The sequence below is a fragment of the Marmota flaviventris genome, chromosome 1 (genome assembly GCF_047511675.1).
Source record: "Marmota flaviventris isolate mMarFla1 chromosome 1, mMarFla1.hap1, whole genome shotgun sequence".
In the NCBI taxonomy this organism is placed as follows: Eukaryota; Metazoa; Chordata; class Mammalia; order Rodentia; family Sciuridae; genus Marmota; species Marmota flaviventris.
Window position 1 is genome coordinate 206,095,301 of NC_092498.1, and position 27,838 is coordinate 206,123,138.

A 27,838-nucleotide genomic window follows, 5' to 3' on the forward strand; every position below is an offset into this window, starting at 1 on the left:
GGGATTACAGACGTGTGCCACCGCTCCCGCCACCGGCTTGTTTATCGTCAGAATTAAATTCAACATCCCTCGCACCCCAGGACCGGGGCCGGGACCTCCCCTCTGACCCGCTCCACCCGCGGCAGCTGCGGGTCGCTCCCTCCACGCGTTAGTAGAGTGCGGGACCCCAGTTCCCGGGTGGGCGGAGCGTCGCCGCAGGAGCCCCGCCTCCGCGTGGCTATTTTGACCAATGAGCGGTGAGCAGGCATTTCCACCGCCGGAGTTCTGACAGGCTCTGGAGAACCCGAGCAGGGCTTTTCCAAGGCAGCCCCATCTGGCGGGTGCCTACAGCACCGCAGCCCCTAAGGGTGCAGTGTGCATGAGAAAGGGCCTTGACTTCTCTGAACAACTCTGGCAGATGTTTGTGACTGCGGAAGGCGGGACACACCGAGGCTCGGGGGCCTGCAGACCAGACAAGGAAGCAGCCGAGGATGATCACACCCGTGGGAGAAAGGGGAGTGACCCTGGGGCGGCTCATTTCACCGATGCAGGCCATCCTGATCCTCACAGAATCTGAGTTTATGAATTCTACTTGCTGAAGTTTATAGTTTTCCCTGGGCATCCTCAGGGAACTGGTCCCAGGACCTACAGGATTCCAAACTCCACTAGCGTCCAAATCCCTTATATAAAATGGTGTAGCATTTGCTTGAACCTACAGCACCTCCTCTGAACTTTAAATCATCTCTAGAAAGTTGCATTTAATACAATGTGATTTGAACATAATTGTTATATGGGGGGGGGGGGGCACTCTACCACTGAGCTACATTCCCAGCCCTTTCTATTTCGGGGGGACAAGTTCTCACCAAGCTGCTGAGGCTGACCTCTACTTTTAATCCTTCTGCCTCAGCCTCCCAAGTTACTGGGATTACAGGCTTGCATCACTACACCTGGCTAACTATTTTTTAGGGAATCCTGACCCCCTAAAAAGTCTGTACATGTTCAGTACAAACACGGGGGATTTCCACAAATATTTTAGATCTGTGATTAGTTGAATCCATGGAGTAGAACCCATAAACACTGAGTCAACTGTACTTACGGTCACCTGATAGGTTCTGTCATTGGTGGACATGCACAGATGCACACATTCCCGGCAGGAGCTGACCAGGGCCATTCTGCCTTCCTGTTTTAGCGGCTACTGTGCACAAGGGTCCTGACTGGGGTCTGTGTGCTGCCACATTTTGTGCACTGGGGGGCTTTTTCATCGAGATGTCACTATTGCACCCCTACACGGCATAATGCTGAAATGCTATCTAAAGATGCTGCCTTACTGAGAAAAGATCTGGTGGCTTTGCCCAGGCATGTGTGACAGTCCTGCAGGCCCCGAGTTCAACGGGAATGAATCTATCACATGTAGCAAAACGTCTTTTAACAGAAACACCCACAAAACAAAGTTACGTATTGATCAGCTGATGAAAATGTTGTGCCCAGGGGCTGGAAGGAACCTCTCTGTGTCCCCCAGGAGCCATGCTCCAGTATTTGCTAAATCTGTTTCTATGGCAACTTCACAGAATGTAACTAGCGAGAATGAGAATCGATTGTGTCTCCAGTGCCTTGAGTGGCCTGAGGGCTAGGAGAGGAGGCCAGGGGTTCGAATCCCAGCTCTGGCCTGACCATCCCCTGCCTCCGCGCCCCACTGTAAGTTGTAGATAAAGACTGGACGCCCCCTAGGCTGACAGAGGGCCAGTGACATCACGCACAGGGCATGCTGGGAATATGGCCATCACCATATCAACAGCAGCGCTGTTAGTTACAAATCTACAGTTGGGGCTCACCCCTTCCCTGAGCCTCAGTTTCCCCCTCTGGCGAAGGAAGCCTCCGTGCCATGACATCACCCACTTGCTCAATGGCTGCAGCTCCATATGCCTGATGAGGACCTGGGGCCAGGACCAGGACACACAGCAGGGACAGGGTAGTGTTTATTACCAGGAGGACGCCCGCGCCACCTCCAGGCACCAGACAGTCTTGACACGTGTGACTTGAAGGCACTGGTTTCCATCCAGCCCCACCCCTGCCCTGCAGGGCCGGGGCACAGAGACCCCCCCAAGCAGCCTCCTCTCACCCCCTCCCCAGGCTGCAGCTCCAGCGCAGGGGCTGAGGGTCTGGACGCCCTGTGCCTCAGAGGTTCCCGAGATGGAGTGAGACAGGGCGGCCACCAGGCTGTGGGGCTCAGTACGGGGCTCTTCCCTGGGGTGGAGGAGTGGCTAAGAGACGCTAGGGGGCAGGCGGGCGGCTGCTGTCTTCTCCACCACGAAGCCATAATTGTACTGCAAGGACCGGGAGAGGGAGAGTGAGAGAGGGCCCGGGTGATCTGCAGCGTGGAAAGTCGGGGTGTGCCCGGGGACGGTAGAGCAGCAGGGGATGGGGCAGCCTGGGGGTGATCCCAGCACCTCTGTGCACCCCTCCGCAACCCTGTACCCACCTCCTCCTCAATGTCTGCCAGCGACTTGATGGTGAGGTCCCCAAAGGCAGAAAAGGCCTAGCATGGAGGGGCACATTAGTCTTGGGCCTCCGTCCCAACCTGGACCCCCCACTCCCTCACTTCTAAGGAGCACACAGTCACACCCTCCCCATCTCCTGTCAGGGCCTGCAGCTACCCGCATCCAGCTGCCCTCCTGACTGCCCTCATTCGGGGACTGGAGACCTCTGGCCGCTCCTTAGCCTCCACCCCTCTCCCCAGCCCGGAACAGCCTCCTGCTGGGAGGCTAGAGGCAGGGGTCTCCTGCATCTAGACCAGCAGTGAAGGAGCGGATCCAGGCTCTCCAGGGCTCTTACTCACCAGCGGGCCACAGCTCTTGCCCTCAAATCGGGGGTGCAGCGTGAAGGGAACCCCGTCCATGGCTGGAAGAAACACACCAGGGGAGAATCACCTGGGGCTGGAGCATGGCTGCCCACCCGCCCTGCCCCGGGCTGCCCAGTCGTCACAGAATCAAGCTGGGGCTGGGGACTGGGGGTGTGGCTCATGGTACAGCAATGGCCTAGCATGGGTGAGGCCATAGCTTCCATCCCCAGGACCTCAAAAAAAAAAAAATCCTACAGAGTTGGGGTAGGGGAAGATGGGGGACAGGCCAGGATCCACCCCTGGTCCTCCTGCCTTCCTGGTGTCATGATCTTGGGGCAGCCACAGCCCCCGCCTCTCGGCCTCACCTTCTCCTCTGCTCACCTGAGATGCCATAGAGACTGGATGCCTCATAGATGGAGTCGCTCCTCCGAAGGGTGGACGCCCGAGACCCCAGCCTTGACAGTGTCCGCTCTGGAAAGCTGCTTTTGCTGGTGGACAGGGGATAAGGACCCTAGTCAAGCCAGGTCCCCCTCATGAGCTCCCCCACCCCCTGTGCTCAAGGGCTCACCTGGGCTGGCTAGGTGGGTCCAGGGAGAGGCCCCGCATTTCCCGGCTGAGACCTCGGGGCTTGGGCACTGGCTTTGGGGCCTTGGCCTTCTTGCACCAGATGGCAAAGCCACCCATGTCCCTGCAGTGTGAAGGAAGAGAAGAGGGATCCTGGCCCAATGTACAGGCAGGGCTGAAACTAGCTGCCCCTGGGAAGGCCAGGAACCAGGTCTCTGGGTGACCTCCATTTGGGAGGAGATTTTTGTTTCAGCAGCTCAACCTCTACCCTACACACTAAAACTTCAGGGTCCAATCAGTGTTCTAGCTGCTTAAACACCCAACTCAGCAATTCTTCATGATTTCTCTACAGACTGGTACAGCTGTCCCCACTCCAACATGCAGGACAGGAGGGCTCAAGGGAGTCCATGAGAATCAGGAACAAGATCAAGAGTTGTGAGGAAGAAAAAGAAGGCCAAGGTTGAGGGAGGCCCTACCCTACTCGAAGGTATCCAGGCACCGTCTTGGTCTTTCCGCTCAGTCGAACATCAAACACAGCCATGTCTGCAGCCCCCAGGGGCACCAGCTTCACGCACATGCGTTTCTTCTTGGACACAGAGGCCTCTGGGGGTAAGGGACAGGGACGTGAGAGAGGAAAGTAGAGCAGGTGAGAGTACCCAAAGCTGGCTCCAGGAGATGCTTACCAGGGCAACCTGGCTAAGGCAGCCACCTGGACAGCATTGGGTAGATGGTTAAATCATAAATGGTACAGTCATAGAAGGAGACTGCTTAAACACTTGGGGAGCAATAGGAGCGAGCAGATCTTTGGAGACACAAAGGAGCATTCATGGGGTGGTCGTAGGTTTCCATTCTGGTGGTCCAAGCCTTACTTTCCCCCAGGGGTCAGCAAACTATGACTCCTAGCTAATTCGAGCCCATAGCCTATTTTTGGATAGCACATGAGGTAAGAATGGTTTTGACAGTTTTATAGAGTTTTGGGGGGTTTTTTAAAGGAAGAAAGAAAGAATCTGCCACCTATCCTTTGGCCTCCAAAGCATAAAATATTTGCAATTTGGCCCTTTACATAACTTTGCCAACTCCAGGATCCATGAATATTCCCCGAGAGTCACGTAAAAATGGCAAGAAACATTGGGAAACGGGTCAGGCTGGAAAAGCCACACAAGGGTTGCAGGACCAGGAAGGGTGAAGCGGAGACAGAGGACAAGGAGTCAGCTAAGCTACGGGGATGGAAAGAGTGCTCCCGGCAGAGGAAAGGCGTGGAAGTGAAAAGGGGAACTGCGAGGGTTTTGCTGGGCTAAGAAGTAAGGAGCCGATAAGTGGCAGCCATGGTAATAAACAGGTCGCATGGATGGAACTCTTAGTGTAGGACAGAGTGAGCCAAACACAGGTTTTAACTCAGGACGGAGGACGTCACCCCGCCTTAGAACGGGGTCCAGATCCCCAGTAATCCCTGTCCCCACCGGGTGCCAACCACGCGAGCCTCCTTCCTGCTCCCCCCCCACCCGCGGGACCCCGGCAGCTCGGTCCCAGGCGCGCGTCTTACTGGAGTCCAAGGGGTCGCAGACAGGAGAGAAGCCCGGCGGCAGGGAGCTCTTGTCCACCACGACCTGGATGTCGACCACCACATTCTCCTGCGGGTTCTGGGGTGGAGGGGAGCGAGGATCGCTCAGCACCGGGACGGAGCGCCCGGCACCCGGCCTCGCGAACGGACACGGGCAGTGAAGGGACCCCGGTGATGCGGCAGGCCGGCACCCTTACCTCTAGGCTGCCCAGGGGACTAAGGCACAGGAAGTAGCCAGATTTCTGCGCGAAGCTCTTGCCAAAGCTGGCGGGCGCGCCCTCCACAGTGCAGGAGATCTACCGGGAGGACGCGGTCAGCGCCGGGCTCCCACCGGCCGCGGTCCGCCCCCGCCCCCCGCCACTGCTCACCGCGCTGAATCCACGCGGCGGGGGCGCCGAGGCTGACGACCAGATCAGGCTGGCTAGTGGCATCGCGTCGGGCCCGGGTCCGGGATCCATCCTCCCGGAAGACAGGGAACAGCCTTGGTTCCCTCAGCGCTTTCCAGACAGCGGAGCTCGGGCAGGAGTCCAACTACAACTCCCAGGAGGCCCTGGAAGTGAGAGGCCGGAAGTATCGTGTGCGCGTGCTCAGAGAGCCGCTGGCCAATCGCGCGGGGGCTCGGAACCACGCCTCCACGCGTCGCCCAGGTGCTCTCGTGAAAGACGTTTGCGGAAACAACTCTAGGATTTTTCCCACGCCCAGCAACTTCCGCCGGAAATCCCAGCCCCGCGTTAAAGGATTCGTTCTCTGCAACTCGGGACTACATTACCCGGAATCCCTTGCGGCACCAGCCTTTTAAGAGGAGGTGTTAACCCGGGAAATTTGGAAGAGTGAAAAACTCTCAATTCTTGTTCTGGGGAGTCATTGCTAAAGAAGTAATTGTAGCCATTAATTTAAATAATGAAAAATATGGCCGGGCAAGGTGACCTAGGCCTATAATCCAAGCTACTTGGGAGGCTGAGACAAGAGGATTGCAAATTGGAGGCCGGCTTATGCTACTTAGGAGAGATCCTGGGCTGGGGTTGTGGCTCCACGGTAGAGCGTTCACCTAGCACGTGTGAGGCACTGGGTTCAATCGTCAGCACCACGTAAAAATGAAATAAAGATATTCTGTGTCCACCTACAACTAAAAAATAAATATTTTTTTAAAAGGCTGGGGATTTGTGTCAGTGTTGGAGTGTCCCTGATTTCCATCTCCATTACCATCCTCTGCCACGAAATTATGGATCATGACTACTAATATGGAAAAACAATCCCCAGGGAGAAATGGAGGACAAGGCTACCAGGGAGAGAAAGAAAACAGTAGGCTCTGGACTTTCACCATTTCCCAGCATCAATGGGCTCTGAATTTCCCGTGTCTACTATTGTTCCCCTGACCACCCAACCTACACATTTTGCTATGATGTAGTCCCACTGAACCCTCTAAAACTCAGACCCTCTTTTGTAACAAGTTGCCATTTTCTCCCTGGAAAAATGCTTAATAGTTAAGCATCGCGGGTCCGTTGAGATCTGACTCCATTTCTTTTTCTTTTTCTTTCATTTGCTTTCCATGATGAGCCATGAAATCTTGGGCACAACTTATTCACAGATTCAATCAGTTTAAAAAGTGAGTGGGGTTGTAGCTCAGTGGTAGGGAAAATATAACTGACCGTGGCCTGGGGACACAGATTCAAGTTGTCCTTTAAAAAAGAGTGAAATGCCGCAGTCTGGCTGGGCACAAAATACCCGAGCCACCACAAAAGCCTTGTAGATTCAAACAGCAACTCTTTATTCCCGAACTCTCACCGACACTCTACACGCACGTTCTGGGAAAAATACACTCCCTCCACAGGGCTCTGCATACCAATTCTCTCAGAACCCCGCAAGAACTCAACGGGACCTCAAGGAGTGGGCGCCTGAGGCGGCAGGATATGCCCTAATCCCAGCAGGATATGCCCTAATCCCAGCAGGATCCGCCCTAAAACTGGAGCCACCCTAATCCCTGAGCAGGGTCACCTTTCAACCCAAAAATGCCATGCGTCATTCCTACTTGGCTATGGCTCTCAGCAGTGAAAGAGAAAGAAGGTGTCATCGAGTTGAGCAACTCCCTGGGAAGATGTCTCTAACAGAATTGCACTTTCTCACGACGTTCTTGTCAGGTAGAACTTGACCCAGGCAACAAGGTCATCTTGAAACATATCCTCCACCTTAGAACAGAGAGTCACCTTATAGTTGCTCTGACTCAACCGAACTTAAACTTCAGACAATGCTTCACCGTCATGCAAAGAAAAGAAACGGTTATCTGGGACTGGAATCAGAAAACACCTGGTTCCGCATGAAACAGTGACCACCTCAAAGAATGAAGGCAGCAACCCACAAGGACCTCCCCACATGGTTCCCTAGCAACAACCTAACGGCCAAAATTCCCCCACTCCCTCATGCCCCTGTGTCTGCCCCAGGCAGAAGACAGTCTAATTTCCACTGGGCAAAATATTTGTCCAAAATAAACCCGTGGTACTGTTGAGCTGCCTCTCCTCTCTCTTTATTCTCTCTTTATTTTCTTCATTCAGTTATTTCCTTATGGTTCTAAACTTCAAAAAGAGGCCTCTGTAACCACAGCTCCAGCTCATATGGGAATTACTTGCAGAAGAATGATGTCTTTTTTTTTTTTTTTTTTTTGGTACTGGGCATTGAACCCAAAGGCACTTTACCACTGAGCTACATCTTCAGTCTTTTGTTTGTTTGTTTGTGTTTGCTAAATTCCTTAGGATCTCACTAAACGGCTGAGGCTGGCCTCAAACTTGCAATCCTCCTACCTCAGCCTCCTGAGTCCCAGGAGTTACAGGTATGTCATCACCATGCCTGGCTAGTAATGTGTTGTCTACAAGGGAAACGCAGATGTTGGTCCCAGGAGAGCAAGGTCCTGAGCATTTGGTTGAGGAAGGACAGGCAAGAAAAACACAGCTCTGGAGAGGAAGGCCCACACCCAGCAGGGATTTCCTGCCCATTGTCCCACTGTACCTCCCTTCTCCCATAAAAGTTCTGCTCCCGAATCCCCTAAGATAGAGATCTGCTGTGAAAACGAAGCCCTTTATCTTCAGGACTGGCTTTGAACAAACCTGTTTCCTTCTGCTGGTTACTATCTCCCTCGTTTTTCAGTCGAGTGGGCAAGACAAACCTTAAATTCCAATAAGGTGTCGGTGAATGAGTGCATTCAGCACACACATTGGTGGGGTGTTCCATTGGGGGTTAAGATAAGGAGAGGAAATTCTGACCCTTGGACAACATGGAACCTTCCTGCATCCTCAGGGAGGAGGTTGGCCAAGTTCTCTGTCACTGTGGATGGTTAACACCTATCCCAGATGTTTAGCTAATTGCCATGAGAATGTGAGGTCAGACACAGAAGGTCAGAAGTAATGGCTTGGGCTTCCTCTGCCACCAGCACTTGCCACATCCTGGCCCTAATGGCTCCTTTTCTAGACGCCCAAAGTAGCCCTCACCTCGCCAGCCTCCCTCTTCATCTCCTTCAGAGAAGTTCTCCATCTGGTAGTTTGTAGCATTTCATGTCATGTAATTCCTTCGGGGGTGCTTAATGTCACAGGTATAATAAAGGCATTTAATTTGGTGACATGGTTTTTAGACCCCTCAGGAGGAAAAATGTGGAAAATCAGGGAACAAAATATGAACTCGTCTTCTATATTTTTTAGTGTGTTCTGGTGTTTTCCACCAGCTGAAGGCAGGTCTGTGACAGGCAGACAGGGCAAAGGATCAGCAGCTGACGATCAAAGAAAAGGAAGCGGGTCCATCGCACTCCCCATCGATGACCTGGGGGCTAACAGCCTGGGGCAGGGGAGGGGTCCCAGTTCAACACCAGCAGTCACCCCCTGCTGCTCTCTTCCTGCCCTTTTGGTCACTTTTGGTCACCGTAGCAGGATGGGGGAGGAGGAGGCAGAAAAAGAAAAGAAACCCAAAATCTATAAACGGGCAAGACACCCCACTACCCGGGGCACCAGCTCTGGACCCCGACCCCCTCCCTCCCTCCTTCTCTCTCTCCTGTTTCTTAAATAAAGTTTCCTTTTTGCTCTTGCCTGGGCATTTCCCTCCAGGGTAGAGGACCCACCTGATCCTGATTTTTAAGATGGGCTTCAATGGGAACGAGATTATTGGGACTTTTTTTTTTTTTTTTTTAGGTGTAGACGGACACAATTCCTTCATTTTATTTATTCGTGGCGCTAAGGATGGAACCCAGCGCCTCCCAGCGCCAGGCCGACCACGGGGACTTCTTGGTTAAGCCGAGGGGAGACACTGCAAGGCCCCCAACGGCCCCAAAGGCCCCGAAGACCCCGAGAGCGGCCACTCGGGAGGGGGCGCCCGGGTCGCAGGGCTGCGCTGGCTCAGCTCGGGCTGCAGAGGCGCGGAGCTGGCGGCGACAGGGGTGTGGCTTTGGGCCTAGGTCACCCCCACGGAAGCGCGTGTGGTCAGATGGGGTGTCTGCTGTCGGTTCCCGTGATGTCCTTTGGCGGGCTCTTCGGCGGCCCCTTTCCTGGGCGGGAAGAAGAACCCAGAAGTCTGCAGCCTAAAGCCCCAGGATGGGCGCCATCGCTGGGCGGTGGCCCGGTGGCCCGCCCTGTTCTGGCTCCTGCCCACAGACACTGACCAAGAGGCCCCGGGGTGGCTCCGGGACCAAGGACGGCTAGTTTATCCCGGGACGGGGTAATAGAGGGGCCTAGAGTTAGGAAGGCTCAGGGTCCTTTGGAAGGTCTTTTCGTTTTCTGGGTCATGCACTTGAACCTCGAGGACGCGGTAGGCAGCTGGTCATTCGGCACCTCTACATCTGTCGTCGGCGCGTCACATCCCGTGCAAACACCTCTGCCTTGCTGCGGGGAGAGGCAGGCGACAGGCAGGGGACACCCATCACGAGCAGCCGCCCAGGGGCCTGAGGACCGCTGCACGTGTGACTCTTCAACTGGCTGATGGGTCACGCTGTTTGTCCTTGGAGCGTCACTGCCAGGGGACTCTGTCTCTAAAGATGCACCAGGTCCCTGAGGCCCGTAAGAATGAGTGATGAGCCTGGGGCGCTCGCCTAGCACGTGCGTGGCGCTGGGTTGGATCCTCAGTAACCACAAAAAATTAATTAATTAATTAAAGGTGATGAGTCCAACTACAACAAAAAATATTAAAAAATAAACAAATTAAAAGATTGAGTGAGAGGGAAAGGGACAGCCCATGTCTCACTTTTGATCCATGACAGCTCCAAGTGAAGGTCTAGGAGTGCATCTGTCCTCTTGGGGGCGAGTGGGTGTGGGCTGACAGTCTCATACCTTCTGCCTGGGGTGGGGGGGAGAGACCTGTGAGCTAAGAAAGTTTTTCCACCGGTAAGTGAGAAAAAAATCAAAAGGAGACTGAAATTCCAATGTCAGGGCTGGGGCTGAAGCTCAGGGGTCCAGCACTTGCCTAGCAGAAGCTAGACCCTGGGTTCCATCCCCAGTAACAGGGGGGAAAAAAAAAGTGTGACAGAATACTTAATTTAACCTGCAGTTGGGTAAAATTAGCCAACACAAATCCTATTTTGCTGGGAACAGTGGCACACATCTGTAGTCCAGTAACTCAGAAAACTGAGGCAGGAGGATCAAAAGTTGGAGGCCAGTCTGGGCAACTTAGAAAGACCCTGTCTCCAAACCTGGAGTGGGGGGTACACACCTGTCATCCCAGTGGCTCTGGAGGCTGAGGCAGGAGGATTGGGAGTTCAAAGCCAGCCTCAGCAACAGCGAGGCACTAAGCAACTCAGCAAGACCCTTTCTCTAAATAAAATACAAAACAGGGCTGGGGATGTGGCTCAGTGGTGGAGTGCCCTGAGTTCAATCCCTGGTACAAAACAAAACAAACAAACAAACAAAAAAAAAAAAAAACATGAAGTGTCAATAGCAAAGCAATAAGTGTCCTGGAAAAGATGTTCAAATAATGAGACACAGAGATAAACGGATCAAGGCTGTCTCATGAAGTACCTATTCTGTGACAGAGACAGAGACCTCTTCCCAAAAGCACTGACTGTTCACTGGGACCTGGGGACACCCAAGTGGAACTACCCACAGGGTAGAGCTTGGCACCTCCACCTTCGTCTTGTGTCTCTTTACAGCCTCACACCTTGGGCCAGATTCTTGGTAACTCTGCACTTGTCACTTGTTCATCACTTAGGGGCCATTCCTCTAAAAACCTAGTCCTGCAAGATTGGTCAGCTCTCCATGGACCTCACCTATATCATCCCCCTTCAAGACCGAGGCAGGACTTGAGGCCAGATTTGCAGGGACGCTCTGCTATCAGCTTTTTACAGCACCCTGTCCTGGACCCATGGAGTGGTTTCTAGAAACTTCCAGCCATTGCCCTAACCCTGCAGTCACCTGGGTGCCAAGAGCAACAATGCCTCATAGACTGACCTCCCCAGGACAAGGTCACCCCGTGACAAGATCACCCCACTAAGTGGGAGCAGTTACCCTCAGACAGGAACTGAGGATGCTCCCCTAAGGGGCCGTCCTCCTGTGGGAGCTGGAACCTCATCGCTGGATTAATTCACTTGGTGGATTAATAATCCACATGGATTCCTGAGTGGTAACTGAAGGCAGGCAGGGTGCGACTGGAGGAAGTGGGTCCTGGGGCATGCCTTGGGGGTCGTATTCTGTCTCTGCTTCCTCCCTGTCTCTCTCTTTGCCCCTGTGGCCAGGACCCCAGCAGCTGCCCTCTGCCACGCCCTCCGCCACTGAACCTCTGGAGCCATGAGCGCAAAATAAACTTTTCCTTTAATACATGGGATGGATTCAAACTAAGAAGTTTCTTCTCAGCAAAAGAAACAATCTGTGAGGTGAACAGAGAGCCTACATCCTGGGAGCAAATTTTTACTCCCACACATCAGATAGAGCACTAATCTCTAGGGTATATAGAGAACTCAAAAAGCTAAACACCGAATAAAATAAAATAACCCAGTCAACAAATGGGCCAAGGACCTGAACAGACACTTCTCAGAAGAGGATATACAATCAATCAACAAATATATAAAAAAAATGCTCATCATCTCTAGCAATTAGAGAAATGCAAATCAAAACGACTCTAAGATTTTATCTCACTCCAGTCAGAATGGCAGCTATTATGAAGACAAACAACAATAAGTGTTGGCAAGGATGTGGGGGAAAAGGCACACTCATACATTGCTGGTGGGACTGCAAATTGGTGCAGCCACTATGGAAAGCAGTGTGGAGATTCCTTGGAAATCTGGGACTGAAACCACCATTTGACCCAGCTCTCCCTCTCCTCGGTCTATACCCAGAGGACTTAAAAACAGCCTAGTACACGGACACAGCCACATCAATGCTTATAGCAGTACAATTCACAGTAGCTAAACTGTGGAACCAACCTAGATGCCCTTCAATAGATGAATGGATGAAATGTTCCATTGGAACATTTTATCAGCAATAAAATAGAATAAAATCATGGCATTTGCAGGTAAATGGATGGTGTTGGAGAGTATTATGCTAATTGAAGTTAGCCAACCCCAAGAAACCAAATGTTGAATGTTTTCTCTGCTATAAGGAGGCTGATTCATAGTGGGATAGGGAGGGGGAGCATGGGAGGAATAGACGGACTCTAGATAGGGCAGAGGGGTGGGAGGGGAAGGGAGGGCGCAGGGGGTTATGAAAGTCGGTGGAATGAGATGGACATCATTACCCTAAGTACCAGTATGAAGACACCAATGGTGTGCATATACATTGTATATAACCAGGGATATGAAACATTGTGCTCTATATGTGTACTATTAATCGTAATGCATTCTGCCATCATATATAACAAATTAGAATTTAAAATAAATAAATAAATACATACATAAACTTTTCCTCCTCTGAGTTGTGTTGGTGCAAAAAGACCAGGATGAACGCAAACTTCAAATCAGCTCAGCACTTTATTCAGGAAGGAAGTTTCACACCGGAGCAGGGGATACAGGGATGAAATGACGCTGTGGTGGGACCCACTTTCCTGGTGGAAAATGAGCCCCTGAACAAAGAAAGGACCTGGGCTTATACAGGTTGTCCTGAGAGGGGGTCTAGGGAGCACATCAATTTTCTTCAGGCACCAGAGGTTTGGAGCTTGTTCTATCAGTCAGTGAGGGGGTCAGTTTTAGTGCTTAGGAATCTGGGGTCTGTTTGTCAGGGCTGCCTCTGTTTCTCAAAAGCCCCAGCCCTTTACCAGTTTCTTCTGAATCATTTTGCAAAGGATTCAGACTAAGAGATGCATAGAGCTAGTTATGTGAAGCAGAGCTTCCATGTGGCCCCATGATAGACCCCCCCAGGGATGCTGTGATGTTAAATTAAAGGAACCAAGCCGGGCATGGCGGCACATGCCTGAAGTCCCAGCAATGTGGGAGGCTGAGCCAGGAGGATCACAGGTTTGAGGCCAGCCTCAGCAACTCAGCGAGGCCTTAAGCAACCTAGACACTCTCTCAAAATAAAAAATAAAAAGGACTGAGGATGTAGCTCAATGGTAAAACCCCTGAGTTCAATTCCCAGTTACCTGCCGCCCCCCCAAAAGGAGCCAGGTGTGAGTATAGCTCAGTGGCAGAGCACTTGTCTAGAACACGCACGGGCCCGGGTCCCATCCCCAGCACTACAGAAATAATTAACTGGTGAATTATTTAACTCATCGCAAACTCCTACAGCAGCAAGGAGGCTGCGTGATGTCTGCCCACACACTTGGACCCCTGTCACCAACACCATTGTCCTCTGTGGGTCCCAAAGAGAATCATTTACAAACCACGGTCCACCCTGCAAGCCACGTGGGCTTTGTCCTGCCTCCAAGAACATTAAGATCCCCGAAAAACCACCCATGACCCCTCCAAATTGTCTACACTCACTATTCTTCCTGCCCCCAACTCCTAATAGACATAGGGCACCTGAGCCCCCCCCCCCATCACCTTGGGATGACACTAACTACCCCTGAGGATACAGTAGATGGGCAGAGCGCACACTTTTCTCCTATTTTTGTCTCTTTATCAGTTTCTTTCTTTTCTTTCTTTCTTTTTTTTTTTTTTGTACCAGGAATTGAGCCCAGGGGTGCTAAACCACTGAGCCCCATCCCCAGCCCTTTTTTAATATTTTATTTAGAGACTGGGTCTCACTGAGTTGCTTAGGGCCTTGCTAAATTGCTGAGGCTGGCTTTGATTTCCGAGCCTCCAGTCTCAGCCTCCCGGGCCGCTGGGATTACAGATATATGCCACCACTTCCGGCTCTAATTGGGCTCTTAGCCACGAATTCTTACAGATTTTGTGGTTAGGAAATATTATGCTTATCTCCCTGAGTTTTCAGGATATGGTCTGTGAAAGGGTCACAAACATCTCCCCCTTCAGGGTAACTTGGGTTCCTCTTTTTAACCTTTTTTTGGGCCTGCATTTCCCCTGCAGATAACAGGTAGTTTGCTGAGGAATGTGACATATCCTGGCCCCTGAAGCCAGGCAGGGCTCCGGGTAATTTGTTTCTTGGAAAAGATAGTATGTGGGGGTCGGCCCAGTGGGCCCATTTTATAGAATTATTCTGTGAACCTCATGTTCCCACCATTCACACCTGTCTGTCCCCTAACACCAGAACCCTGTCCCTTTGAGCTGACAGAGGCCTAAAGGATTACAGCCTCTGCCAAGGAAGATTGACTCAGGCTTCACTCCTTTCCCCCTCTGGAGGGTGGGAGTAGGGCTCAAAGTTCCAACTCTTTATCCTGCCCTAGTCTTTCTGGTGACTAGTCCCCATCAGAAGCTATCTAGGGGCTGCTGGTCACCAGTCACCTCACTAGCACGCAAGATGCCTGCCCAGGGTCTTAGGGACTGAATGCCAGGAAATTGGGACAAAGACCACGAATTCATAACATCACACCTGGCCTCCGACCTGGTCCCAAACTGCCCACCATGTTTGAAGCCAGAATAGCGGCAGCTTTGGCAAGGGCGGTGGCTCTGCACCTGGAGTCCTGGCCGGGGTGTTGTCAGGCCCTCCTCATGGGACACACAAGTCCCCCTGGGCCTTTTTAGCAAGATCTCCCCACCCCTCGTTCCTTGGCTGCTATGTGGCTAGGAGCGGGGTGGGATCTAGGGAAAGGGACGTGTGTGTGCCAGGCTGGGGCCCTTAGAGCAGCTCTCGCGGAGGCCTGGGACACTGGCCTTGGCCCCCATGTGCCGTCTGGCCCAGCTGGACACAAACACTCAGAATGGCTGCCTCAATGGAATCTGGGCTGTGGCCAGGCTGTAGCTGAAGAATTCACCAGAAGAACATTCAACCCCTGCTACCCCCGGCTGTCACCACCAGCACCTGGCAGTCTGTAACCAGGCCCATTTCCCCCAGAGACTGAGCTCTCCCTCCCAGTGCCCCACCCTAGGGTCCAGCCCCTCCTGGGCCTGTCCCCTGGATGACCCTTCTGGCCTTTTGTGATCAGCATGTTGCAAATGGTACCTGGCACCTTTCTTCAGAATATGCTCCCTACCCCTGGCCACCTGCCCTGAGCCGCAGGCCTGCTGGGTGGTCTGCCCATCCAGGAGCCCCCCTGCTAGATACTGAACCGCCCCTCTGTGGGCTCCGGAGAAGCCAGTCCTGTTCTTGCCTCACGATATGGATAAGCAAGCAGAGCTCTCGCTGGGCCTGTCCAAGTTGCAGGCGCAGATTCTAGAAGCAGCAGCCAGGACAGGGCTGGGGGTGGGGGTGTGTGTGGGGGGGGTGGGGGTACCTGGTTTGCTGCCGGGGGACGAATGGGGCAATGTGGTCTGAGCCACCTCCTCCTCTCCAGGTTCCCAGCACCCTCTCGGACTCCCAAGTCCCCCTAAGGTGCTGCTGGGTCACCCCCGGAGACCCCCGAACACAAAATCAGGCCTGTTGAGCCAACCTCGAAGGTTCCAACCAAGCCCCTGTTGACTGCTCAACCTGGCGGCCTCAGCTTCCCCGACTGGGGGGTGGCCCAGCAGGGGTGGCCGGACCATGCCTCTCAGGTCAGGGTACAGGATAGAGGAGGCCTGCGTGCAGGAGAGGGCAGGGACAATACATGGCTGTCCCAGTGGCCAGCATCTAGCTGAGGAGGATGAAAATTCAAGAAAAATAAAACCTATCTCTCTTCTGGGAAACTGAAACCAAAACCTGAATGTTTTGGAGCTTGCTTGGGCCTGTTCAGCCCTCCAGCAGGCAGACAGGGGACTTCCTGGAACTTGGCTATTAGTCAGGAACTCCCCTATGCTAATAAGGGGGCGGTCTCTAGAAGATTCCAGGGCTCGAGCCTCTGTCCAAACCCCTTACATCTTAGGGAAACGGGGATGGCACCCTCTTTTTACCACTACTTGCCAGTGCCCATGGATGATCAAATGAAGGAGGGCACCCCTCGAAGGTGCTGGCTGTGGTTGTTGGTGGGATTCGTCATGGCGGGCCTGATAATCGCTCTGTCCATTTTCATGGTCAAATATTACAGTGAAGCCTGCCAGAATGGTCTCGAGCTGGAGAGGCAGTGCCACAATGTCACCCAGCTCCTGAAGAAGCAGCTGATCCAAGCCAAGGAGGAGAGTCTGGCGGCCGAGACCCGAGCTGACACCTGTAACCAGACTGTGGTAAGCCACCGCCACCCTAGGGAGGGCTGGGGCCCCACAGGACCCCGGGGAGAGGGGAAGCTGGGAATCTGTCCCTGGTCCCCCACAATAGGAAGGTCTGGATTTCCCCACCAGGATTTAGGGACCAAATACTTTCCAGGGCACTGGTGTGAGTGAGTCCTTAAAACTTTCAGCAGCCCCCAAATCAGGGGCCTCGGTATTCCCGGCAGGAGTTGAAGAAATCTGCAGACGTTTTTCCAGGGCACGGGTGTGGGGAAGCTTAAATTCTCAGTGGGTACCAGTCTTCAGGAAACAGAAACCCCCACTCAGGGCTGGACAGTGACTTCACCAGGCCTTGAAGAAGGGGCTCTGGAAATTTTTACTGAATCTGAAATTTTCACTGAGACCCTGAATGTCTGAGTTGGGAAATCACGACGTGTTCTGAGTTTGAGAAGAATCTGCTAAATCTTCTTGGGTGATAAGGTAGAGGATCTGGAAATTTCTGCTAGGGTTTGGATACAGAGAGCCTCCCAATTCCCATGTTGAAAAACCCTATCTATCTAAAGGATCCCACATTTATGGGCGACCCTGTGGGGGTGCATGCTGGTGGCCATTCTTGGAGGTTGGAACCTGAGGTGCAGAGAGGTTGTCAGGGAATGTGAAAGGAGTTTAGAGGGAAGTCCTGTGACAGCAGGAACTGGGGCTTCATGCCCAGGATAGCGACAGACCACTGCAAAGCCAGAACTCTTTTTTGATTGTTTGGTACCAGGGATTGAACCCAGGGGCGCTTCACCACTGAGCCATGTCCCCAGCCCTTTTTTTTGTATTTTATCTAGAGACAGGGTCTCACTGAGTTGCTTAGAGCCTCACTAAGTCGCTGAGGCTGGCTTTGAACTCAGGATCCTCCTACCTCAGCCTCCTGAGCCGCTGGGATGACAGGCGTGCGGCCAGGCGCCCGGCTCAGAACCGGTTTCTGACCCTCTGTTCTGTCCCAGGTGAAACTGAAGGCCCAGGAGCTGCAGCTACAGGCGCGAGTGCAGGAACTTGAGAGTGAGAAGGGGACAGGGGACTTTGAGGGGTGGGGCAGGACGTCTAGGACCGGGCTGGAGAAGGGGCGGGGTTGTGCCCAAGCGCCTGGTGGGTGAGGGGCACGGTCACGTGCTGAGGCCCCCTCATTCTATCTGGTCCCCCAGGAAATGTCACCGAATTGAACCAAAGGCTGCAGGAGACTTTGAAAAAACTGGAGCGACCAAGGTCAAAGACCCCCGCCCCGCCCTGGGCCATGCTTCTCCCACTTCCAACCCCCGCCCCCACCCGCTTAGCTCCAAAAATCCACGTGGCCTCTGAGGTGGGGGGTGGGGGTAAGGTTCAAGTCCTCGAAAAGGAAGACTCTGTCCGTAGGGTCCAAGAGCCCTAGGTGGCTACTGCCCAGTGACTGGGGTGGGGACGAGGCTCGGTGGGGAGGGTGGCCAGGGCTGTCATGCAAGATGATGGCCCAGCGGCTGCCTGAGTCCCCCATCGTCACCTAGAACGGAGAACACCCAGACCATCCCGGCCAGCTCCCAGGCCACCATCGTTCTGCAGCTCTCCATGTGGCTCCTGCTCCTGAGCCTCGCCATTCCGCTGCTCTGAGGCCCCAGGAGGCCAGAGGTCAGGATCCTGGGCGGCCCTGGGGAGGAGGAAGCTGGGGGCGCTGGGAGGGGGGCAGGGACTCCAAGGGATGGGGGGGGCGGGCCTCACCGCTTGGAGGAGAGAGGAGCTGCGGGGGGGGGGGGGGGAGAGGGAGGAGACTCAGGGGCGAGGGGAGGGGCCTGAGGGGCCTGAGGGGCGGGGCTTAGGGAGGGGCGGGGTTTAGGGAGGCTGCGGGCTCTGTTCTGTCTGCCTTCAGTCTATCCTGAGTCTCTCTTATCATGTCTCCTAGGCCCCAATCTGAACTGGTCCGGCTGCACCTCTGCTTTTCCCAGCGACTGTCCCTTGACCCAGCTGGTTACTGAGGGGAGAGGGGACGAGTAAAAGTGAAGGGGCCATGGGGCAGCTGTGCAGGGGCCGTGGGGCAATGGGGGAGGGGAGGCCAAGCAGCTGGGTGGAAGCGGGGCTGCTTCCTTGGAAGCCACCCTACTTGGGCCGGGGATGGTGGAAGGGTGGGGACGCTGCCTCTTGCTGTATTAGGGGTGGGTGTTGCTTTCCTCTGGGGGTCTTTGAGCTCCAAAAAATAAACATCTCTTTTGGGAGGAAAGACCTCTTACTCTCAAGTTTCTGGAGTGTCATTGTATCACCCCCAAGCATCTGAGTCCTCCCCTGCAGGTGAGGGTGGACATCTGGATGATGTGGGCACCCTTCCCAAATGCCTTCAGACACCACTAGGGCCTCCCCCGCCTTCTTGGCTGGAATTAATTTTTTTTTTTTTTTAACCCAGGGGGGCTTCACCACTGAGACACTTCCCCAGCCTATTTTGTATTTTATTTGGGGACAGGGTCTCACTGAGTTGCTTAGGGCCTCGCTAAATTGCTGAGGCTGGCTTTGAACTCTCGATCCTCCTGCCTCAGCCTCCCCGGCCACTGGGATCACAGCGTGTGTGGGCCACCCGGCCCTGCCTGCTGGAATCATCTTAAAAACCCTCACCGTGTTTAGAGCTGATAGCGCCAACCATCAGCTCCCCTCCCTGGGTCCCTCCTGATGTCTGAGGTTCTAATGAGGAAATCATGGCTGCCCTGACCCTTGTCCTGCTTCCCCCAGAAAGCGCTGGGTTGGGACTTTGCGGGAATCTGCAGACACATCCAGGCCAGGATTCTCTCAGTGTTCCCCCTCCATCCCCAGGGTCTCGTTCATCCTGCACTGGCCAGTTCTGGGAACCCCTCTCCAGAGACTCTACTTCTCCCAAATTGAGGGAGTTCACCCACCTGATTGGCTCCTCTCAGGACCCCCAGTCCTTTCCCTCTTTATTTTCTCCCTTCCTCCGAGTTTCCTTGGAATCCCAACTATTGTTTATGCCATTTCCTGTCCATGGAGCCAGAAGTCCTATGCCCCAGATTTTTGCACTGTACTTGGGTCCCACAGTTCCTCTCCCACTGTTCTCCCAGGCACCCTCATAGCCCCACTGCAGAGGCCCTGGCCATCAGGACCCTGACTTCCCCGTTCCCCACCCCCCACCTCCACCCCCCCTCAGCTTTTCTGTGTGTGGACCCTGCCAAGCTCCATTCTGCCTCAGGGCCTTTGCCCATGCTCTGCCTGCTGCCTGATTACTCACTGCTCACTCCTGAGTCTGGGTCAGGGTCTCAGCCTCAGCCCTGCTGACATTTTGGGCTGGATCATCCTTTGTGGTGGGGACATCCTGTGCACTGTAGACATTTAGCAGCATCCCTGACAGTGGTCACATTCCCTCCCCTGGTTGTAATAACAAAAAAATTGCCAAGTGCCCTCTGGGGACCAAAAACACCTCCAATGAGAACTTGTGCCCTACAGGGTATGAGGCAGGACAGAGGACATAGGGACAGGTAGAAAGAACACATGGGACAAAATGAGAGCAGCCATTTATTAAATTCTACTTCACATGATTTAATGTCCAGATTTAAATTGCACTCCCGCATACCTTGACCGCAAACAAAACTATTCAGTCAGTTATCCGACCTTACCCACAGGTCCTCTGATAACCTCTCTCTCGACCTGGCTTAGAGAAAAACAAGTCCAAGACTGCTTTTTGCTCAACAAATAGGTTTCTCTGTAATTTCCATTTTGGGGATCTGATTACTCCATCCATATATCACACTCCCAATAAAACCCTCAAGGTCACACAAATCTATTGTTTAAATTCACACAGTGGAGTGTTGAAACCCCCAGATGGCGCATCAGTAGAAATTTTTCATAAAGGAGAAGAAAGAGGAGGAGGAGAAACCCAAGTAGGTCATGATCACCATGTCACGTCACCAACACCCTCGTAGGTGGTGTTTACAGACCGCACACGCCAAGGCACCATCTCCAGCGCCGTCCCTTGAGAGTGTGGACTTCCTGCCTTCAGTTCATAAAATCAATCTCTGTCTTATTCGACCCATCCTTAAATTCTTTTTTTTTTTTTACTATCTTTATTTTTATGGGGTGCTGAGAATCTAACCCAGGGCCTCACACATGCCAGGCGAGTGCTCTACCACTGAGCCACATCCCCAGCCCCTTTATGCAATGACATCAAGGACCCTCATGGCCTGAGCAGAGGTCCACCTCCCTTTGGGGACCTCCTCAGGATGCTCCATCCCAGTGACAGGGGGGTCTGTTGCCTGTCCCCTTTCTGCCTCTGCTCCTGGCTTGCAAAAGTTCTCAGGAAGGGTTCATGGTGCCACTCTACAAGCACTGAGTCATTCCTCCTCCCACGACAGCCCCTTTGTGCTGAGGACACTGGGGTCCAGGGAACTCACTGGACTCGCTCGGGGTCTCCACGCTGTTAAAGAAATGAGCCTCCACTTCTGGTGACTTTTCTTCTGCTCAGGAAACAAACCTTCCCGCGTGACCCCTTCCCTTTTCCTACTCCCTCTTTGCTCCTCACCCCCAACTTAGGCCGCTGCAGAGCCCCAAGACAGAGTTGCTGCTCCCCCTCCCCACCACTTCTAGGCTGTGTTTTGCAGATGGAGAGAGCAGATCTGCCCAATTTGAGCACTGTGATCCCCAAACCTCCACACAATGATCCAGGTATAAACTTTTTCTCCCCAGCACTTTTTTTCTACCCTTACTATTTTGTCCTCTACCTCTGAGACCTGACTCCAAAGTGGTGTCCCCACCCAGTGGCTGAGAAATGGTTGAGAGCTAGGAGTTGCAGGTTATGCCCAACTGCTGCTGCCTGTCTCTGGCCTGAGGCTCCGCCTCTCTGGGCTCTGGTTTCTTCGTCTGGAATGAAGTGGACACACAGACATTCATGCTCAACTCACAATAATTGTGCACCTACTATGTACCAGACCTGTGTGGGCATGATGGGAACAAGGCAAATGTACACTTGGCTTTTGGGGCTCTAACCCAGTCTGATGGGGGAGGCAGCCAGGAATCAGAAACATAAAGGTGGGAGCTGGTCAAAAGGGGACCTGAGCTAGTGGAAGAGCAGAGTTCCTGGAGGAGGCCACCATCTAAGAGGAGTAATTTAAGCAAAAAGAGAGGAGAGGGTTCCGTAGTGGAGGAAATGGCCAGTGCAAAGATCCTGGGGAATGCCTTTGGCAGAAGAGCTTTAAGGAAGGAGAGCAGGTGCTGCAAAGAGGAAACGATGTCAGAAACAAAATAAGGGCCTTATGGAGGTAAGGGGAGAGGAGAACAAGAAAAGAGAAGGGGAAGGTGGGCTGGCCAGGAGAGAAGAGGGGGTGGAGAAAAAGGGAGAAGAGGGATGGGGTTCAAGAGCCAGCAGCAGGCCTGGATCGCACTCCCGTTGTAAGATTGCCCCCTAGCGGCCCAGTGGAGAAGACGCGCGTAGATGCGCTGGTCCCGCTTCCCGCCCTCGAGGCGGTTCACAGAAGGGGCTGCCATCGGTTAATCAAGAAACCTACCGTCTCCCATGGACAGAATGTGGACAGCAGCCCCCAGACCCTCCCCATGGCCCTACTTCGCAGGTGCGGTCTTTGGAGCTTCCCGCAGATGTGCTCCCGACTCCCACCGAGCCCGAGGCTACTGCTGTCCCCATTGCATAGAGAGGGAAACCGAGGCTCAGAGGGGAGCTCGTGGGATGCAGAGGCAGGACTTGTACCCAGGCCCTTTCTTGTGACCTTCAGAATAGGTTGACCCCTGGAGGGGGTCCAACCCCTCCCGTAGGACTCGGGAAGCCACAGGGTGGGGCGGAACCGTGGGTGTCCCTGGCGCCCCAAGGTGCCAATTAAATGCTCGTGGCCGTCTGGGACCAGAGCTGGGGACAGCGGCATGGCTGAACCGGGGCCGGAGCCCGGGCGCGCGTGGCGGGTGCTGGCCCTGTGCGGGGTCGCCGTGTTTTTGGCGGCGGCGGCGGCCGGTGGGGCCCTGGTAGCGTGGAATCTGGCTGCCTCCGCTGCCCGGGGGCCCCGCTGCCCGGAGCCGGGATTCAACGCCACAGCGCCGCCCCAGGACCCCACACCCGAAGTCGAGGAGCTGCGGCGCCGGCTGGCAGAGGCCGCCCAGCGCGAGGAGACCCTGGCCAGGCAGCTGGAGCAGGCGGAGAGTGTCCGTCGCGAGTTGGAGGAGGCTCTCAGGGCTTGCGAGAACCGGCAGGTAGGTGGGCAGGGGGAGGGCTGGGGAATCCGGAAGGCTGGGGGAGACGGTGTTGGACACAGCCCTAGGCTCCCTCCCTGTGCTTCTGTTTCCCCGATTCTTCAATTAGAGAGCAACGAGAATAGCACCATAATTCCAACACATAATTCCAGTTCACCTTGCAGTCTACCTTCTAAATAAGACAAACTTTTCCTCGTTATTTGCCAGATAAATCATGGCTGGGGAAACCCCAGACCCCTGAGCCCACCTGGGGAGGCCCTATGCTAACTTCCCCCATGTGCTTACTCAGCCCCGCCTCAAGCCAGTTTCCAGTCCTATTTTGAGAGAGGGACACTCATGTCACCTGTAATTAGGAAGCTAAAATTGTCTTCTGGGGGACGTAGCAGCCAGAACCTCCCCTTTTCTGGGGCATCCCCCCCCCCCCCACACACACACACACCAGGCTCTTAACCCTCCCCAGCCTGAGCTTCATAGAAGAACCATCCTCAAAGCCCAATCATTTGCATTTATTGAGTGACTACTGTCTACCTCTGTGTACTTGCCTAGCAGAGGTTAGGCAGCATCTGAACTTTAAAAATCAGAAGAATCCTGCCCCCTTTCTACCTGCCCCAAAGAAGGGCCTGGAGCAGCTGCTGTTGAAGCAGCCTGCGCTGGGTTTTGAGTTCTGACTGCCCTTCACAACTAGAAGATGCCCTGGGGAGGCCAGGTTTGCAGGGGTGATATGTAAGCCACACGCTCTCCAGAAACCCAATCATTGTTAACATCGGATTGTCTTAGGTTGGTTTGAAACTCAGTGAGTCCTGGATGGAACTGGGATTGGAACTGGAGCCTGTCTCACTTCAACTTTCCGGTGGCTTGGGGGTAGAGGGACAGTAGATCTAGACAGAAATCTTCCCCCAGGCAGGCAGCTGTCACCATTCAGTACCCCCAAGCTTCAGAGGCCACTTCTATTTTACAACCACAAGGTCCCAAAAGGATATTCCCAACAAAGCCCAGGCAACGGGTGGACAATGTAGTGTCACTCTCCCAAGAAAAGGGTGTCCCAATTCACCACTCCCTCCCCCTCTCCCCTCCCCCTCCACCACGTCCCCCTCCACTCCGCAGAGCCGGCTTCAGACGCAGCTAAAGACACTGAAGACTGAGATGGAAGAAGCCAAAGCCCAGGGAACCCAGATGGGGGTCGAGAACGGGGAGCTGACAGGTGTGTTGGGACGCAATAGGGTGGGCTGGGCTGCAGGTGGGAGGAGCTACCGTGTTCTTAGAGACTCAAATGCTATACATTAATGAAAAAGTACTGCAACTGTCATGCAAATAAACACGAAAACTTATGAAAAGAATGCAAATGGCATGCAGAGGCCATGCAAATGTCACAAAACAATGCCCGTGCAACAAAATATGAAAACGCCTTGTAAACGACTCACAAAAACGATATCAACCCATAAAAGGGTATGTGAACTCCATGGGAATGGCACACAATTTAATTCAAATAAAGCAAAGCATACAGAAGGCAGGCAGACTAAATTTGGCGTGAGTGGCGCGGGTGGGCTCGGGACGTCCAGTCCGACCGCACCCGCTGTGCCCGCAGAAGCCCTGGCGCGCTGGGAGGCGGTGGCCACGGAGTCTGCGCAGCGGTTGGACGAGGTGCTGCGGCGCGCAAGCGCGGCCGAAGCTGAAGGCGAAGTCTGCGCGGCCCGAGAGGCGGCCCTGCGCGAGCGCGTGTGAGTAAGGGGCGGGCCTTGGGGGGACGGGCAGACGGACGAGGTGTCAGACCAATGGCTGTGCGGAGTTTCGTACTTTCAGCCAATCAGCACCTTGGGCGTGACTTGGGCGGGAAGGGTGTGGTCACGTGGGCGGGGTTTCGTGAGACTCCAGTTAGAATCCTGAAGTGGTAACCTGGGGAGGGGGCGGGAAGGGGGGCTCTCCAGGGGCCCCCGGGTTACAGCTGACTTTCTGGAGGTCCCCGGGGTCGGGACCAAATAGGGGCTCCGGGCAGGAGGGAGAGAGAAGGATGCAAAGTAAAGGAGTATTGACGGGGGTCGGTAATTTGGGGTGGAGAGAAGCGGTTGGGGGTCCCTGGGGAGGAGTCCCGTAATAGCAGAAAGTGGAGAGGGAATGGGGACCCGGAGGATGAAGATCGAGTTCCCGGGAAGTGGGCGACCCAGCGGGCGGAGGCTGGGGTCTCTGGGGACGGGGTCCAGGTGCTGACGGTCCCCTCCTTCCCGGCAGTGTCGCTCTGGAAGCCGAGTTGGGTCCCCAGCGCAGAGGGTCGCGCCCCCGACCCCGCTCAGGGTCCCGATCCAGGGCCAGCCCCCGCTCGCGCTCTCGCCCCGGGCCGTCCAAGGGTTGCCGGCGGCCGCCGCGGCGAGAAGGATGAGTCCCTCCCCAGCAGGATGGGGCTCCGGGCCAGGAGGACAGGTACTGTGGGGACGCAGCGGGGACGGTGTGAAGACGCCCAGTGCCGGATGAGATGCCCAGTTCACACCGTCCGCGCTCAGAACCGGGAGACCCAGGCACCGGACCACCTGATGTCTGGTCGACAGGTGGGGAAACTGAGCCCGTTCGGTCACGTGGTGAAATAAGGACCTGACCGAGTTCTCTAACCCACAATGTGACCTGCATCCCACCAACAAGGGAACTGGAGGTCCAGCCCTAACTCAGGAGTGACCTCTCTAGGCTTCACTTTATACTGCTTGCAAAACAAGTGACTTTCCAGTCAGTTTTGATAACAAAAACTGACAATTATGGCCCTTCCCCCTGCGAGATGGAACTTTAATAGAGAACCAAATAACCCCTAGTACTTATGGATCAAATGAGAAATGTTATGAATTCTGGAAAAAAGTCATCAGAATCAGAGCCAAGGTGAGGGTGTCCACTATCGAGTATTTAATATCATTCTGGAGGTACCAGCCAATGCAATTAGACAAGGCAAAGAAATAAGAGGTATGAACACAGGAGAAAGAGGATTTGTAGGTTGAATCATATGAAAGTGTTCTTTCTATAGGTCAGAGGTTACAGAAATGTCGACAATTTGATATGGCCTTAATTTCACATTATTTGTAGTTTTTAGATTTACATTTATTTTTTTATTTTTAAAATGTTTGCCTTTTCATCGAAATTTAACCTAATTCAACATTAGGTATTAATTCAGGCTAACCGAAAAAATTGGAAGTCCCCTCCATTTGGATTTGTTTGCTGCCTCCTCATTATTGGATTCAGGTTAGAATTTTGGGTAGGATCATCCCCAACATGATTCAATCTATTAGTTATTTTCTGGTCATATAATTTTATATATAGAAAACCCCGGAGAATGGACTGAAACTTACTTTTTTGTTTGTAAGCAATTAGTTAGACAATCCTTTGGAAGGGAAAAAAAAAAAAGGTCCCATTTCAGATCTTTTTTAAAAAAGGTTTTTTGGAGGCTGGGGCTGGGGCTCAGTGGCAGAGCGCTTGCCTAGCATGTGTGAGACTCTGGGTTTGATCCTCAACACCACATGAAAATAAATAAATAAAATAAAGGTATAAAAAGGCAAAACAAAACAAAAAAAGGGTTTTTTTTCTTGTTTGTTTATTTTTTTGTGATGCTGGGGATTGAACCCAGGGCCTTGTGCATGTGAGGCAAGCACTCTACCAACTGAGCTATATTCCCAACCCCCCAAAAATGTTTTGAATTGTAAAATATACATAATACAAAATCAACCATATTACCCTTTATCCCCCCCCAGTTTTTTGTGGTGCTGGAAATGGAACCTAGGGCTACGCACATGGTAGATAGGCAGAGCTCTACCACTGAGCCTCACCCCCAGCCCTGTGTTAACCATTATTGTTTGTATAATTCATTGGCATCAACTATACATTCACAATATTGTATAACCATCATCACTCTCTATTTCCAGAATTTTCCATTATCCCATTAACTCTCCCATTAAACAATTACTCCCCCCCAGCTCCTACTAACATCTGTCTCCTTTCTGTCCCTATGAACTTGCCTATTCTACTTATTTCATAAAAGTGAAATCAGACAATATTTGCTCTTTGTGTCAGTTGTTTTTCTCAGTATAATGTTTTCAAAGTTCATTTGGGTTGCAATATGCATATATCAGAATTTTATTCCTTTTAATGACTACATAATATCCCATTATATGTGTATAACATGTTTGGGGGTTTTGTTATTTTATTTTATATTTATTTTGTAGGTCTCACTATGCCCAGGCTGGCCTTGAACTCCAGGGTTCAAATGATCTTCCTGCCTCAGCCTCCAAGTAGCTGGGACTACAGGCCCATTATATCACCATGCTTGGCTGTGTGGTCCCTTTAGTTTTTTCTACCTTGTAGTTTTGCAAAGATTAAAAAAAAAAAATCCCCAAAATAAAAAGTTGAATACACGGAGTTGGCACTGATGCGGAGAAAGAAACAGTCCCACACTGTGCTGGTGGGACTGCCTGTCAGTACAGTTATTTTGGAAAACAGTTTTCTAGGCTCTCACAAAATTAAAGGTGCAAGCTGGGTGTAAGGATGCACACCTGTCATCCCAGTGACTAGAGTCTGAGACAGGAGGATCACAAGTTTGAGGCCAGCCTCAGCAACTTAGTGAGGCCCTAAGCAATGTAGTGAGACCCTGTCTCAAAATAAAACGTAAAAAAGGGCTGGGAATGTGGCTCAATGGTTAGGCACCCCTGGGTTCAATCCCTAGTACAGAAAGAAAGAGAGAGAGAGAGAGAGAGAGAGAGAGAGAAAGAAAGAACCTAAAAATGCATATACCCTTGACCCATCAATTCCCTTCTAGGAGTTTTCCTACAGTCATGTTTATATGAGTATAAAATGATGGGCTTAGTGTCGGGCAGAATCCTGTGGGCTCACGCACACAAAGTGTTAAGTTTTGCTGTGAGAAAGTATGAACTCTTTGAACTGTGTCCTTGTTGCTGTCTTAAGAAGAGAAAAGAATGTTCTGCCAAGTGTAAAATTTATATATATATATGTATGTGTTTGCCTGGGAATAACTAACCACAAGTTAATTGATAAGAAATACGGAGCACTGTGGCCATAAACAAAGTTTTCCTGAGAATGTTTATCCATGCCTGTAAGGATTAAGCTGACGAAAGGATGTTTCTTCTTGTCCTTT

At 52.8% G+C, this 27,838-nt stretch overlaps 3 protein-coding genes across 3 annotated transcripts; 2 read left to right on the forward strand and 1 right to left on the reverse strand.

The window, feature by feature from the left end:
- Positions 1-1,937: 1,937 nt before the first annotated feature.
- Mvb12a (multivesicular body subunit 12A) lies at positions 1,938-5,486 on the reverse strand. Its single transcript, XM_027932572.2, has 9 exons — positions 5,312-5,486; positions 5,141-5,239; positions 4,926-5,022; positions 3,859-3,985; positions 3,387-3,506; positions 3,200-3,306; positions 2,816-2,877; positions 2,459-2,515; positions 1,938-2,303 (listed from the first exon to the last, which is right to left on the reverse strand). The coding sequence occupies exons 1-9, from the start codon at positions 5,399-5,401 to the stop codon at positions 2,241-2,243; spliced, it is 822 nt and encodes a 273-aa protein (XP_027788373.2). The 5' UTR covers positions 5,402-5,486; the 3' UTR covers positions 1,938-2,240.
- Positions 5,487-16,165: 10,679 nt separating this feature from the next.
- Bst2 (bone marrow stromal cell antigen 2) lies at positions 16,166-18,764 on the forward strand. The gene is made up of 5 exons (XM_027932250.2): positions 16,166-16,533; positions 17,508-17,562; positions 17,706-17,766; positions 18,042-18,162; positions 18,434-18,764. The coding sequence occupies exons 1-4, from the start codon at positions 16,246-16,248 to the stop codon at positions 18,142-18,144; spliced, it is 507 nt and encodes a 168-aa protein (XP_027788051.1). The 5' UTR covers positions 16,166-16,245; the 3' UTR covers positions 18,145-18,162; positions 18,434-18,764.
- A 3,631-nt stretch (positions 18,765-22,395) lies between these two features.
- On the forward strand, positions 22,396-27,752 carry Ccdc194 (coiled-coil domain containing 194). Its single transcript, XM_027932229.2, has 4 exons — positions 22,396-22,719; positions 23,824-23,920; positions 24,305-24,437; positions 24,946-27,752. Exons 1-4 carry the CDS (start codon positions 22,396-22,398, stop codon positions 25,091-25,093), a joined length of 702 nt encoding a protein of 233 aa, XP_027788030.1. The 3' UTR covers positions 25,094-27,752.
- The last annotated feature ends 86 nt before the right edge of the window (positions 27,753-27,838 follow it).

What these genes read in the sequence shown, in the direction of transcription:
- Mvb12a (XM_027932572.2), bottom strand. Translation starts at nt 5,401, where the DNA reads ATGGATCCCGGACCCGGGCCCGACGCGATGCCACTAGCCAGCCTGATC. An exon ending in CGCCGCGTGGATTCAGCGCG is followed by an intron (nt 5,240 to 5,311) that starts GTGAGCAGTGGC and finishes TCCTCCCGGTAG; the next exon opens with ATCTCCTGCACTGTGGAGGG. An exon ending in CCTGGATACCTTCGAGTAGG is followed by an intron (nt 3,507 to 3,858) that starts GTAGGGCCTCCC and finishes TTCACACTGCAG; the next exon opens with GGACATGGGTGGCTTTGCCA.
- Bst2 (XM_027932250.2), top strand. Translation starts at nt 16,246, where the DNA reads ATGGCACCCTCTTTTTACCACTACTTGCCAGTGCCCATGGATGATCAA. An exon ending in ACACCTGTAACCAGACTGTG is followed by an intron (nt 16,534 to 17,507) that starts GTAAGCCACCGC and finishes GTTCTGTCCCAG; the next exon opens with GTGAAACTGAAGGCCCAGGA. An exon ending in AAAAAACTGGAGCGACCAAG is followed by an intron (nt 17,767 to 18,041) that starts GTCAAAGACCCC and finishes ATCGTCACCTAG; the next exon opens with AACGGAGAACACCCAGACCA.
- Ccdc194 (XM_027932229.2), top strand. Translation starts at nt 22,396, where the DNA reads ATGGCTGAACCGGGGCCGGAGCCCGGGCGCGCGTGGCGGGTGCTGGCC. An exon ending in GGGCTTGCGAGAACCGGCAG is followed by an intron (nt 22,720 to 23,823) that starts GTAGGTGGGCAG and finishes TCCACTCCGCAG; the next exon opens with AGCCGGCTTCAGACGCAGCT. An exon ending in GCGGCCCTGCGCGAGCGCGT is followed by an intron (nt 24,438 to 24,945) that starts GTGAGTAAGGGG and finishes CCTTCCCGGCAG; the next exon opens with TGTCGCTCTGGAAGCCGAGT.